The sequence below is a fragment of the Gobio gobio genome (genome assembly GCF_949357685.1).
Source record: "Gobio gobio genome assembly, chromosome: 19".
Classification (NCBI taxonomy): domain Eukaryota; kingdom Metazoa; phylum Chordata; class Actinopteri; order Cypriniformes; family Gobionidae; genus Gobio; species Gobio gobio.
In genome coordinates this window covers 2,890,692-2,905,691 of record NC_137112.1, presented here as the reverse complement: position 1 = coordinate 2,905,691, position 15,000 = coordinate 2,890,692, and the positions used below count along the sequence as shown (strand labels likewise).

The window sequence follows — 15,000 nt, the reverse complement described above, 5'->3', positions numbered from 1 at the left end:
TGAGAGTCTGTGTGTGTGTGTGTGTGTGTGTGTGTGTGTGTGTGTGTGTGTGTGTGTGTGTGTGTGTGTGAGAGTCTGTGTGTGTGTGTGTGTGTGTGTGTGTGTGTGTGTGTGTGTGTGTGTGTGTGTGTGTGTGTGTGTGTGTGTGTGTGTGTGTGTGTGTGTGTGTGTGTGTGTGTGTGTGTGTGTGTGTGTGTGTGTGTGTGAGAGAGCCGCGATTTAAATCCCAGTTGTGCAGATGGGGTGTGTGTTAACACATGAGCCCCTATTAGAAATATGACATTATATTCTATACTTTTATGAATTCTTTTGAGAAACCATGAGAAAAAGGTGAATAATGACTGAGAGTTAATGTTCAGATATTATTAATTATTATTATGTTTTGAACTATGCTGTATTTAGCGATGAGTTTGTTGTCAACTCAAAAATTCGTATATTTTTACTGATTAAAAAAATGCCAATATTATATTTTAAAAAGTTAATAATTGTATTTTGTTGACAAAATATTTTAGTTTTTCTTGGATATTTTTTTGATTATTAGGTAATATTTTCAGCTGTTATTTGGTCATGTTATAATGTACCCCACCGATGGGGCATGTTGTCACATTTCACTTCCATTCTTTCGGGATAAATCAAGAAAAAGTAAACACTGCATTAATGAAACAAAACCACATCATTGTACAAGACGTGTGTGCAATTAATGCAGGAAACAATAACTGAACCCCAAGTGGATTTACACAAACTGAGAAAGTCAAACAGTGTTAAGTTGAGCCGCTCTCCTCTGCAGTTTTACAGTGGCACTGTGTCTGTTACAATCGCACAAAATCAGGAAGTGAAAAACAAAGATAGGTCTTTAATAATAGCGTAGGCAGAATGGCAGACACTGGGTCATGAGAACAGTATAAGAGGAGTGATAACGAAGAGGAAGAGGGGCAGCGAATCCAGGGAGAGCAGGAAAGCTGATGAGGAAGAGCAAACAGGTGTGAGGCAGGGAGGATTCTGGGTAATGGAGTCCAGGACAGGAGAGGATTGTGACTGTGTCAGATTATTTGGTTATTTCTGTATGACTGGTGATGCTTGACTGCATGATTATGAAAGATTTTGTCATCCTGAGGTGATGTTGCTTCTCGAAGAAATGACCTAAGGGCAGACGTGCCTACCTTCTGTGCTGGCACGTCGGCCAATGGCGGCTCTCCCTTGACTACTAACATCTACACACAGCCACACACATCCACACACACACACACATCCACACACATCCACACACAGTGTGCAAATCCATGAAAGCGTCTCTAATGCTTTTTGATATAAATTCGTGCTCTTTTGTGAGTGAGTGTGTGTGTGAGAGAGTCTGTCTGTGTGTGTGTGTGTGAGAGAGTCTGTCTGTGTGTGTGTGTGTGTGTGTGTGTGAGAGTCTGTCTGTGTGTGTGTGTGTGTGAGAGAGTCTGTCTGTGTCTGTGTGTGTGTGTGTGTGAGAGAGTCTGTCTGTGTGTGTGTGTGTGTGTGTGTGTGTGTGTGTGTGTGTGTGTGAGAGAGTCTGTCTGTGTGTGTGTGTGTGTGTGTGTGTGTGTGTGTGTGTGTGTGTGTGTGTGTGTGTGTGTGTGTGTGTGTGTGAGAGTCTGTCTGTGTGTGTGTGTGTGTGTGTGTGTGTGTGTGTGTGTGTGTGTGTGTGATGGGTAGGTTTAGGGGCAGTGTGTGTGTGTGTGTGTGTGTGTGTGTGTGTGTGTGTGTGTGTGTGTGACGGGTAGGTTTAGGGGCAGGGGCAGTGTGTGTGTGTGTGTGTGTGTGTGATGGGTAGGTTTAGGGGCAGGGGCAGTGTGTGTGTGTGTGTGTGTGTGTGTGTGTGTGTGTGTGTGTGTGTGTGTGTGTGTGTGTGTGTGTGTGTGTGTGTGTGTGTGTGTGTGTGTGTGTGTGTGTGTGTGTGTGTGTGTGTGTGAGAGTCTGTCTGTGTGTGTGTGTGTGTGTGTGTGTGTGTGTGTGTGTGTGTGTGTGTGATGGGTAGGTTTAGGGGCAGTGTGTGTGTGTGTGTGTGTGTGTGTGTGTGTGTGTGTGTGTGTGTGTGTGTGTGAGAGTCTGTCTGTGTGTGTGTGTGTGTGTGTGTGTGTGTGTGTGTGTGTGTGTGTGTGTGTGTGTGTGTGTGTGATGGGTAGGTTTAGGGGCAGTGTGTGTGTGTGTGTGTGTGTGTGTGTGTGTGTGTGTGTGTGTGTGTGTGTGTGTGTGTGTGTGTGTGTGTGTGTGTGTGTGTGTGTGTGTGTGTGTGTGTGTGTGTGTGTGACGGGTAGGTTTAGGGGCAGGGGCAGTGTGTGTGTGTGTGTGTGTGTGTGTGTGTGTGTGTGTGTGTGTGTGTGTGTGTGTGTGTGTGTGATGGGTAGGTTTAGGGGCAGGGGCAGTGTGTGTGTGTGTGTGTGTGTGTGTGTGTGTGTGTGTGTGTGTGTGTGTGTGTGTGTGTGTGTGTGTGTGTGTGTGTGTGTGTGTGTGTGTGTGTGTGTGTGTGTGTGTGTGTGTGTGTGTGTGTGTGTGTGTGTGTGTGATGGGTAGGTTTAGGGTCAGTGTAAGGGGATAGAAAATACGGTTTGTACGGTATAAAAACCATTACGCCTATGGAATGTCCTCACATTTCACAAAAACAAACATGTGTGTGTGTGTGCGTGTGTGTGTGTGAGAGAGAGAGTAAAGTAAAAGCAAAGAGATAAAGTGCAATAAAAGAAACACTTCTGCATGTTTTCTTTACACTCGTCACGTGTTATGGAAGCAAAAATAGACCAAAATGAAAAACACATCAATGTAACAGCACAGCTTATCAACATCAACATCTTTCATACACATCCTACAACGTTTTAGTAAAAGTAGACGCATATGAATATGAATGCAAACAAAGAGAAGTTAACGTTCACATTGAACTCATGAATGTTATGACATTATGAGTGTTCAAAACTTAGACTTAAGGGAGCGTTACATCATATCAATCTTCAAACATCTGTAACATCAACTAAACGAATATCCCATGGACGGAAAATACATATCTGACCCAGAATGCATCAGCGGGACAGCAGTCCAGAACAGATCTGCCTCACATCAACACGACACAGGCAAATCACTGAGGGTCATGTGACCCTGAAGAGCCCTTGATCTCCCATCAGCCCCTGTGCAGAGATGCCGCCGCCCACCGGGACATTGTGACATTTGCATACACATTAAAAAAGGGCCGATTATGGATGCAAACTGAGTCCAGACGGACGTGATAACGGCCCACCCGCGCGTCTGATGTCACACTCGTGCCATCAAAAGAAGACAGATTCCTGGAGATAATCCATCAATAAACCCCACGGAAACCACATCTGCTCCAGGGGTGTGTGTGCGGTTCAGCTCAGGGCCGATCATGGCTCAGATCAGGCCGTGATGAGTGACATTTTAACCAGCCAATAAAAGCCACTTAGTATTCAAATCATCCGGCTGTTGAATGGGGCGGCTCGCTCCGGGCGGAAACTGGAGCCATTATATCTGCCTTCTCTCTCTCTCTGAGCGTCTGGACTGAGAACACACACTCTCACGCACATCACAATCAAACCCTATGAATAATAATCATATCACAGGCCACAGGAACACACACAGCATTGTCAAATAAATGATTCAACATGTGACCATTGCTCGCAGAAAGCAGAAGTGCTAGCAAAAAATAAGGTAGTAATAATAACTTTATGACAACATCATTTCTGAATGTTCAAAACGTCCAGCTTTTCAGTTAAGGGAACGTTACATTGTATCATTCAAACATCGTGTGAATGCTTTATGTAAAACAACCCAATTGCTGGGTTAGTCCATTTTCAACCCAATTTGGGTTGTTTTTAACCCAGGATCTTTTAGAGTGTGGGTTAAAACAACCCAAATGCTGGGCTAAAACAAACCCAATCGTTGGGTTAAAACAACACAATCACTGGGTTAAAACAACACAATCACTGGGTTAAAACAACCTAACTGCTGGGTTAAAACAACACAATCACTGGGTTAAAACAACCTAACTGCTGGGTTAAAACAACCCAATCGCTGGGCTAAAACAACCCAATCACTAGGTTAAAACAACCCAATCGCTGTGTTAAAAAAAAAACAATCGCTGGGTTAAAAAAAAACAATCGCTGGGCTAAAACAACCCAAACTCTGGGCTAAAACAACCCAACCGCTGTGTTAAAACAACCCAATCGCTGGGCTAAAACAACCCAATCGTTGGGTTAAAACAACCCAACCGCTGGGCTAAAATAACCCAATCGCTGGGTTAAAACAACCCAATCGCTGGTTGAAAACAACCCAATCACTGGGCTAAAACAACCCAATCGCTGGGCTAAACCAACCCAATCACTGGGCTAAAACAACCCAATCGCTGGGCTAAAACAACCCAAACTCTGGGCTAAAACAACCCAAGCGCTGGGCTAAAACAACCCAATCGCTGGGCTAAAACAACCCAATCGCTGGGCTAAAACAACCCAATCGCTGGGCTAAAACAACCCAAACTCTGGGCTAAAACAACCCAAGCGCTGGGCTAAAACAACCCAACCACTGTGTTAAAACAACCCAATCGCTGGGCTAAAACAACCCAATCGTTGGGTTAAAACAACCCAATCGCTGGGTTAAAACAACCCAACCACTGGGCTAAAACAACCCAATCGTTGGGTTAAAACAACCCAATCGCTGGGTTAAAACAACCCAACCACTGGGCTAAAATAACCCAATCGCTGGGTTAAAACAACCCAATCGCTGGTTGAAAACAACCCAATCACTGGGCTAAAACAACCCAATCGCTGGGCTAAACCAACCCAATCGCTGGGCTAAAACAACCCAATCGCTGGGCTAAAACAACCCAATCGTTGGGTTAAAACAACCCAATCGCTGGGTTAAAACAACCCAACCACTGGGCTAAAATAACCCAATCACTGGGTTAAAACAACCCAATCGCTGGTTGAAAACAACCCAATCACTGGGCTAAAACAACCCAATCGCTGGGCTAAACCAACCCAATCGCTGGGCTAAAACAACCCAATCACTGGGCTAAAACAACCCAATCGTTGGGTTAAAACAACCCAATCGCTGGGTTAAAACAACCCAACCACTGGGCTAAAATAACCCAATCGCTGGGTTAAAACAACCCAATCGCTGGTTGAAAACAACCCAATCACTGGGCTAAACCAACCCAATCGCTGGGCTAAAACAACCCAATCACTGGGCTAAAACAACCCAATCACTGGGCTAAACCAACCCAATCGCTGGGCTAAACCAACCCAATCGCTGGGCTAAAACAACCCAATCGCTGGGTTAAAACTTTATGGGTTACTTTATGTTCTCTGAACATTCCCAAACAAGCTGTAACATTTAAAAAGTGTCCAAACATCACTAAAATGTTTTTAAAAATCTTCCATAAACGATGTATGAATAATATTTAAACGTTTTGAGAACATTATTAAACCCCAGATGACTCTGAACGAAGGTTCTGCTAATGTTCCTGGAAGAACGTTTGATCATAACGCTGAGAGAACCTTGACTCAACGTTCCCTGATAGCTGGAGAAATATGATTCTGCTGTTCATTTCATCAAATATAAACATGCGTTTGATTATTTTTACTGCTCTGACTTTCACACTCACAGTTAACACAGGAACATGAAGCTCTAATAACGTCAAAGGAGGCGATTATATATTCACGCTCGCTTTAGATGGTATGTAAAATGACTATATTTTCATATAACTCATACATTTAAAAAAAAGTATACATAGTAAAAAGTACTGTTTACTGTCATACAGGTGTATAATTATTAAATATCATTCTTGTTATTCAATAAAACACTCACAGTTAAACCGGGAACACGTAATAAAAAATGCAAAAGTGCTCAGTTATGATTTCATACTCATTTTAGTTATAGAATAATCACTTCTCTCGTATGTAAATCGACTCATTATAATTCATCAACAGTGTTCACAGATGTGATATTTTAATACGGATTACTGTTTAATGGTGCATTTATAACTAGACCATGAACATGTGCTAATAAAGGAAATGGGCTGCATCATGACTTCATGCTTGTTCCAGATGCTCAAAATATCAAAAGATGCAGATGATATGAGCTGCTCGTCTTAAGGAAAGCGTTTGATAAATGACTCACTCCTGATTCTCATCGGCTCCTTCAGCAACAGGAGTTTATGAAACATCACACCGATGAAGCTCTTCAGCTCATGACTGTGAAATAACTCCAGTGGTCTGACTTTAAACCGTGCAAAGCCACAGTGATATCAACGTGTCAAAGATTTCCTCTGTGAACACACACACACACACACCATTCGGTCATTTTCACAGTCACACGACAAGTCAAGCAAATCCCTAAACGACAGCCATTTACAATCATTCAAACTATCACAGAAGTATAGTTCACACATAAACACTTCACATATCAAGTGACTGTCAAAACGTGTGAGTCATTGAATCATTCCCTCCAGAGATTCGATCAAAAACACTGATTCACCCTGTAATGAATCATCTTTATGAGAGTCATTTAATCATTCATTCAAGAGATTCGATCAAAAAAAAAAAAAGCTGATTCATCCAGTAATGAAACAAGTGAAGTGTTTATGAGTGAGTCATTAAATCATTCACTCAAGAGATTCATTCAAAAACACTGATTCACCCAGTAATTAATCATCTTTATGAGAGAGTCATTTAATCATTCATTCAAGAGATTTGATCAAAACACTGATTCATCCAGTAATGAATCCTATTTATGAGAGTCATTTAATCATTCATTCAAGAGATTCGATCAACAAAAAAAAAGCTGATTCACCCAGTAATGAAGCAAGTGAAGTGTTTATGAGTGAGTCATTAAATCATTCACTCAAGAGATTTGTTAAAAAACACTGATTCATCCAGTAAGGAATCATCTTAATGAGTGAGTCATTGAATCATTCACTCAAGAGATTTGTTAAAAAACACTGATTCATCCAGTAAGGAATCATCTTAATGAGTGAGTCATTGAATCATTCACTCAAGAGATTTGTTAAAAAACACTGATTCATCCAGTAAGGAATCATCTTAATGAGTGAGTCATTGAATCATTCACTCAAGAGATTTGTTAAAAAACACTGATTCATCCAGTAAGGAATCATCTTAATGAGTGAGTCATTGAATCATTCACTCAAGAGATTTGTTAAAAAACACTGATTCATCCAGTAAGGAATCATCTTAATGAGTGAGTCATTGAATCATTCACTCAAGAGATTTGTTAAAAAACACTGATTCACCCAGTAATGAATCATCTTTATGAGAGTCATTTAATCATTCATTCAAGAGATTCGATCAAAAAAAAAGCTGATTCACCCAGTAATGAAACAAGTGAAGTGTTTATGAGTGAGTCATTAAATCATTCACTCAAGAGATTCATTCAAAAACTCTTATTCACCCAGTAATGAAACATCTTTATGAGTGAGTCATTGAATCATTAATTCAAGAGATTCGTTCAAAAACACTGATTCATCCAGTAATGAAACATCTTTATGAGTGAGTCATTGAATCATTAATTCAAGAGATTCGTTCAAAAACACTGATTCATCCAGTAATGAAACATCTTTATGAGTGAGTCATTGAATCATTAATTCAAGAGATTCGTTCAAAAACACTGATTCATCCAGTAATGAAACATCTTTATGAGTGAGTCATTGAATTATTCACTCAAGAGATTTTTTCAAAAACACTGATTCATCCAGTAATGAAACATCTTTATGAGTGAGTCATTGAATTATTCACTCAAGAGATTTTTTCAAAAACACTGATTCATACAGTAATAAAACAAGTGAAGTCTTAATTAGAGAGTCATTGAATCATTCATTCAAGAGATTCGATCAAAACACTGATTCATCCAGTAATAAATCATCTTTATGAGTGAGTCATTGAATTATTCACTCAAGAGATTCTTTCAAAAACACTGATTCATACATTAATAAAACAAGTGAAGTCTTAATTAGTGAGTCATTGAATCATTCACTCAAGAGATTCATTCAAAAACACTGATTCATCCAGTAATGAAACACGTGAAGTCTTTATGAGTGAGTCATTGAATCATTCACTCAAGAGATTAGATAAAAAACACTGATTCATCCAGTAATGAATCCTATTTATGAGAGTCATTTAATCATTCATTCAAGAGATTCGATCAAAAAAAAAAAGCTGATTCACCCAGTAATGAAGCAAGTGAAGTGTTTATGAGTGAGTCATTAAATCATTCACTCAAGAGATTTGTTAAAAAACACTGATTCATCCAGTAAGGAATCATCTTAATGAGTGAGTCATTGAATCATTCACTCAAGAGATTTGTTAAAAAACACTGATTCATCCAGTAAGGAATCATCTTAATGAGTGAGTCATTGAATCATTCACTCAAGAGATTTGTTAAAAAACACTGATTCATCCAGTAAGGAATCATCTTAATGAGTGAGTCATTGAATCATTCACTCAAGAGATTTGTTAAAAAACACTGATTCATCCAGTAAGGAATCATCTTTATGAGAGTCATTTAATCATTCATTCAAGAGATTCGATCAAAAAAAAAGCTGATTCACCCAGTAATGAAACAAGTGAAGTGTTTATGAGTGAGTCATTAAATCATTCACTCAAGAGATTCATTCAAAAACTCTTATTCACCCAGTAATGAAACATCTTTATGAGTGAGTCATTGAATCATTAATTCAAGAGATTCGTTCAAAAACACTGATTCATCCAGTAATGAAACATCTTTATGAGTGAGTCATTGAATCATTAATTCAAGAGATTCGTTCAAAAACACTGATTCATCCAGTAATGAAACATCTTTATGAGTGAGTCATTGAATCATTAATTCAAGAGATTCGTTCAAAAACACTGATTCATCCAGTAATGAAACATCTTTATGAGTGAGTCATTGAATTATTCACTCAAGAGATTTTTTCAAAAACACTGATTCATACAGTAATAAAACAAGTGAAGTCTTAATTAGAGAGTCATTGAATCATTCATTCAAGAGATTCGATCAAAACACTGATTCATCCAGTAATAAATCATCTTTATGAGTGAGTCATTGAATTATTCACTCAAGAGATTCTTTCAAAAACACTGATTCATACATTAATAAAACAAGTGAAGTCTTAATTAGTGAGTCATTGAATCATTCACTCAAGAGATTCATTCAAAAACACTGATTCATCCAGTAATGAAACACGTGAAGTCTTTATGAGTGAGTCATTGAATCATTCACTCAAGAGATTAGATAAAAAACACTGATTCATCCAGTAAGGAATCATCTTTATGAGTAAGTCATTGAATCATTCACTCCAGAGATTCGATTAAAAACACTGATTCACCCAGTAAGGAATCATCTTTATGAGTAAGTCATTGAATCATTCACTCAAGAGATTTGTTTAAAAACACTGATTCATCCAGTAAGGAATCATCTTTATGAGTACGTCATTGAATCATTCACTCAAGAGATTTGTTCAAAAACACTGATTCATCCAGTAATAAAACACGTAAAGTCTTAATGAGTGCGTCATTGAATCATTCACTCAAGAGATTAGATAAAAAACACTGATTCATCCAGTAAGGAATCATCTTAATGAGTGAGTCATTGAATCATTCACTCCAGAGATTCGATTAAAAACACTGATTCACCCAGTAATGAATCACTCACTCATGACTCACTGACTAGTTTACATGTGCACCAATAATGCGATTATTTCCAATGATCAGAGTAAGGGAGGACTATGTCACATGACACGAGCACACAGTTTTCATAATTCTGATGATTTGCTTAACATTGTGGTTATTTTCACAGCCGTTATTCTCATATGCACAGCACACATGATACAGTAAGTGTAACTGGACACGGTTATAATCCACTTTCGTCAAATGCAAAATACATTTCTATGCACATTTCTAAAAATGTCTTCATTTGGGCGTTTTTGACGGATTGTGATGTTTACTCACTCGTGTGTGTGTGTGTGTGTGTGTGTGTTGTATGAGCGCTGGAGCCTTTACTAACACAATGCCGTAGTATAATAATCATATCAGATGCTCTGAAATATACCACAGTACTTAAAGGCACAATGTGTAAGATTTTAGGATTAAAATATGCAAAAACCACTAGAACAGTGTTCCAGCTATTCACGGTCACAGTAAATATTACAGTGAGTACAGTACAGTATTTTACAGTGCCCATTAAAATAACAATAACACTTTAAAATAAAGAGTTAGACTTTAATTTAGAGTGTCATTGTTACAGTGTAATTATATATTTAAGTACTGAGTAATATTAATCAACTACATGAGTTATGTTTAGGGTTAGTATCATGTAATAATGCATAATTTACTGTTATTACTATAGTAAATACATGTAACATATGTAACACAGACACTGTAAATAAAGTGTTTACGCCATAAAATAAATCCAACAGTGGCGTTATATCATGTGAATTTATTTACTTTGTCAATATTGTTTGTGATTAGTGTAAAAAAAGAACATGTTTGAAACTACATTTAATAATTCACTGATGTATTTCAACTTTACAGCAACTCGCAACCGCTCGATTGTTTCACTCTAAAAAATGCTGAGTTAAAAAGCAATTGGGTTGTTTTAAGCAAACATTTAACCCAACCGCTTGGTTAAAACAACCCATTCACTGGGTTAGTCTATTTTCAACCCAACTTGGGTTGTTTTTAACCAAGCATTTTTAGAGTGTTGTAACGTCCCAAAAGGCAACTATATCCTCCTGGGACCCAGAAAACAAATACTGAATTTAGTTTTTTTTTCATATCATTACATTGTTTAGAGCATAAGAAACAAATGGGAAAAAAACATTTTTGAAAAATGATATTTTATTCATATGTTATGAGATGTCCTCAGTAGTTGACGCCAGGACTCAGTTGTTTAAAAAATAAAATGATGTACAGGCAAAAACAACACTCTAAAAAATGCTGGGTTGTTTCAACCCAAATTTGGGTCAAATATAGACAAACTCAACCGTTGGGTTAAAAATGTAATTCGGCTGGATTTGTCTATATTTGACCCAAATTTGGGTTGAAACAACCCAGCATTTTTTAGAGTGAAAGGGATTTATTTTTAATTCACCAGTCAATTTTGGGTTTTTTTAAACAAACTTTGTGAACTATGTTATGGAATATATAATGAAATGCATTGATATACCATTTTACTTTATGAAATATGTGGGTAAAATGACCATACTTGAATTTTCCCACTCAATACAATGCATCTAATTAGCATATTAATGTATTCTTGGTGCAACACGCAATGAAAAAAGAAGTGTAATAATGGGAGTAATAATTGGCAACATTTCATAATAATATCTGATATTTCATAGGAATATTTATATGTACACTCTAAAAAATGCTGGGTTAAAGATAACCCAAGTTGGGTTGAAAATGGACAAACCCAGCAATTGGGTTGTTTATACCCAGAGATTGGGTTGTTTTAAGCAAACATTTAACCCAACCGCTGGGTTAAAACAACCCAATTGCTGGGTTTGTCCATTTTCAACCCAACTTGGGTTATCTTTAACCCAGCATTTTTTAGAGTGTACAGCGGACATTTATGAAATCAATGCCCTGTTCTGTAACAGAAAGTCATATTTTGATTAGAAACCCCTGAGATGTTGATTTATAACAAACAATTAGAAAATTAATTTAAATTATAGTTAAAAATATGATCATATTTCCATAAGAGTGCTAAACATTAATGTCAGCCGTTTTTAAAAACCATGAAGAAGTTGTTGTCATGATGAAACCTCCAAACATTTGGTTGAAAATAACCCAAGTTGGGTTGAAAATGGACTAACCCAGCGATTGGGTTGTTTTAACACAGCGATTGGGTTGTTTTAACACAGCGATTGGGTTGTTCTAACACAACGATTGGGTTGTTCTAACACAACGATTGGGTTGCTTTAACACAACGATTGGGTTGTTTTAACACAGCGATTGGGTTGTTCTAACACAACGATTGGGTTGTTCTAACACAACGATTGGGTTGCTTTAACACAGCGATTGGGTTGTTTTAAGCAAACATTTAACCCACCCTCTGGCTTAAAACAACCCAAATGCATGTAATAATGCATAATTTACTGTTATTACTATAGCAAATACATGTAACATATGTAACACGGACACTGTAAAATAAAGTGTTACGCCATAAAAAAATTCAAACGGTGGCTTTCTATCATGTGAACTGATTTACTTGGTCAATATTTTTTTGTGATTAGTGTAAAAAAATGTAATATTCGAAACTACATTTAATAATTCACTGATGTATTTCAACTTTAGAGCAACTCGCAACCGCTTGATTGTTTCACTCTAAAAAATGGGTAGCAATTGGGTTGTTTTAAGCTAACATTTAACCCATTCACTGGGTTAGTGCATTTTCAACCCAACTTGGGTTGTTTTTAACCCAGCATTTTTTAGAGTGTATCTCCACAAAGCCCCGAATCTGCTCTTTACAGGACACCCCGACTGAGACATGTGACAGGTATGATGTCAGAGACATTCACCAAAACATAATGACCACCAAGTCTATGGGTGGGCCAGGAGGATATGATGGTCCAGCAATGCCCAGATAAGGCATGAGGATATTCTAACAGTAGCTGGACCGTGTGAAGTCGTTGTGTTGTGTTGTGTTGTGTTGCTGTGATGTCATGGCATTGCAAAAGCAGCCGTTGTGCACTTTACTGGGTTCAACCGCAGAGGCCGTGTGTGTGTGTGTGTGTCGTGTTGCACAAGAAATCTTGGGTTATACGGATGTTTGCAGGAACACGCAAACATTTTGCACATTTTGATTCACATCTGAATGCATGGCTTTTAGAGGCTCAGTGATGTTGGGTCGAGTGTGAGTGTGCACACACACTTATATCAGTGCATTCATTAAAATACAAAATATCGGAAAATTAAAAATGCATGCTCTGTATTAGATGGACTGACCCATTCAAGACACCACAAGTGGAACAATCATGCACTCTAAAAGATGCTGGGTTAAAAATGGACTAACCCAGCAATTGGGTTGTTTTAACCCAGCGGTTGGGTTAAATGTTTGCTTAAAACAACCCAATCACTGGGTTAGTCCATTTTCAACCCAACTTGGGTTATCTTTAACCCAGCATTTTTTAGAGTGTATGCATATTCAAATGGTTGATGCATTGCCAATACAAAAACTTTATTTGTATTATTATGTGCGTGATATATATTCCATGCACGCGCTTGTGCACTTTGTCATACATCCATATTTTCAATATAATGCAGTTTACAACTATATTCACATTGCCTGATTTTCATATGCACGTGATCTGAGGTCAGTTGTGTTTCTCTCTGTGCACTAAACGTGTGTCGCTATGAATTAATGCAGTAATAATAATAAAAATAATATGCATGGTAATCCGCATCGATTGCGCGTGACTGTGCCTGACCTTCCTGTCCGCGGAGCTCCATCGCGCTCTCCTCTGCCCTTCATCCTCCTCATCGTCACCCATGAGCCCCGCGGATGCTGAGTCTGACTCCTCGCCTTCCTCCAGCTCCTCCTCATCCTCGGCGCCGGAGACCTTCAGGCGCTTGGGCGCGCGCTCGTACTCCTCCAGCACAGACATGATGTGTCAATCAATCAATCACAACCGATAGTATACTGATAATGGCAATCTGAAAGGAGCGCACACGCACTATACGCGCGCTCCTGTGCTGCTCTGATCACGGACGGCGCGCGTCACTCATCCGGCAACAGCTTCTGCGCGCTCACGCCCTCGATCCTCTCACTGCGGCGCTGACGTCACGCCGGGTTTTCATTGGACGCTGAATCTGAGCGACGGAGGCGCGGAGGCGCTGATTGGCTGAGACCGGAGCATGCGGAAAGAACACTTGACAGTTTTTCTCAGTGGCTTTGGTACATTTCTCGAATCATCCTCGACATCTGCAATTTCTCAAAACAATTCGTACAAATAGCAAAACCCCAGGGATGACCTGCAGAAGCCAGTCTCTTGCCCAAAATCCTCAGTTCATCTCTCAGAAGTAAATCTGTGTCAGTGAACATGTCAGCCATCAGAATGACAGTGCTTGAGTCATTGTGTGTGAATAACAGTCAGATTGCTCAGTCATGTTGTCGATATAACTACTCTGGAGGATGTTCTGATGTAAATATGGCTAAAGTTTTGATGACAATTACAGTTTTTCTCAGTGGCTTTGGTACATTTCTCAGATCTGAGATTCTCAAAGCGACCTGTTCAATCTTCATCATTGTGTCACTTGTGCACATCATAAAAGCAGTTTCTCATTTCTTTCAACAAGTTGCGAATGATTATGTCCAATTCTCTGCTGTTTCCTGCATTATCAGCTGCTTATGTCATGATCAGGATGTATTATAATGTGTCTCTGTTGAAGATTCTCACCTTCACAACATTTAGGCTTTAGTTCATAGCAGAAGTCTTTACATGCAAAATGTTGTTCTAATATGTCAAGCATATTTCTATACATTTCCGTTAGACGTTCACATTTCTACTTTTGTTTCTTTTCTTTGTGCTATGCAGTGCTGTCTTTTCCTTTCTGTATCGCAATGACATCGGTCAACAAATTACAGCACAAACAGTAAAAGAGTAAATGTGAATCTTGTCCAGTCTCGTGCATTCAAACTCACACACACACACTGAGGTGTAAATTACAATTTACAATAATTGTGATCAAAACTTTAGCCATACATCAGAACATCCTCCAGAGTACAGTTATATTGACGACATGACTGAGCAATCTGACTGTTATTCACACACAATGACTCAAGGACTGTCATTCTGATGGCTGACATGTTCACTGACACAGATTTACTTCTGAGAGATGAACTGAGGATTTTGAGCAAGAGACTGGCTTCTGCAGGTCATGCATGGGGTTTTGCTATTTGTACGAATTGTTTTGAGAAATGCACTTACTATTTGTCTGTCTGTCCGTCTGTCATTCTGTC

The 15,000-nt window shown here is 38.8% G+C and overlaps 1 protein-coding gene across 1 annotated transcript in view; it reads right to left on the bottom strand.

Moving 5' to 3' along the window:
* The window catches only part of hnrnpll (heterogeneous nuclear ribonucleoprotein L like), a 79,134-nt gene extending 65,370 nt beyond the window's left edge, over positions 1-13,764 (bottom strand). Inside the window, exon 1 of the mRNA XM_079843853.1 lies at positions 13,469-13,764. Coding sequence (XP_079699979.1) covers positions 13,469-13,645 — 177 coding nt within the window. The 5' untranslated portion in view covers positions 13,646-13,764. The remainder of the gene's footprint in view (positions 1-13,468) is intronic.
* Between the last annotated feature and the right edge of the window lie 1,236 nt (positions 13,765-15,000).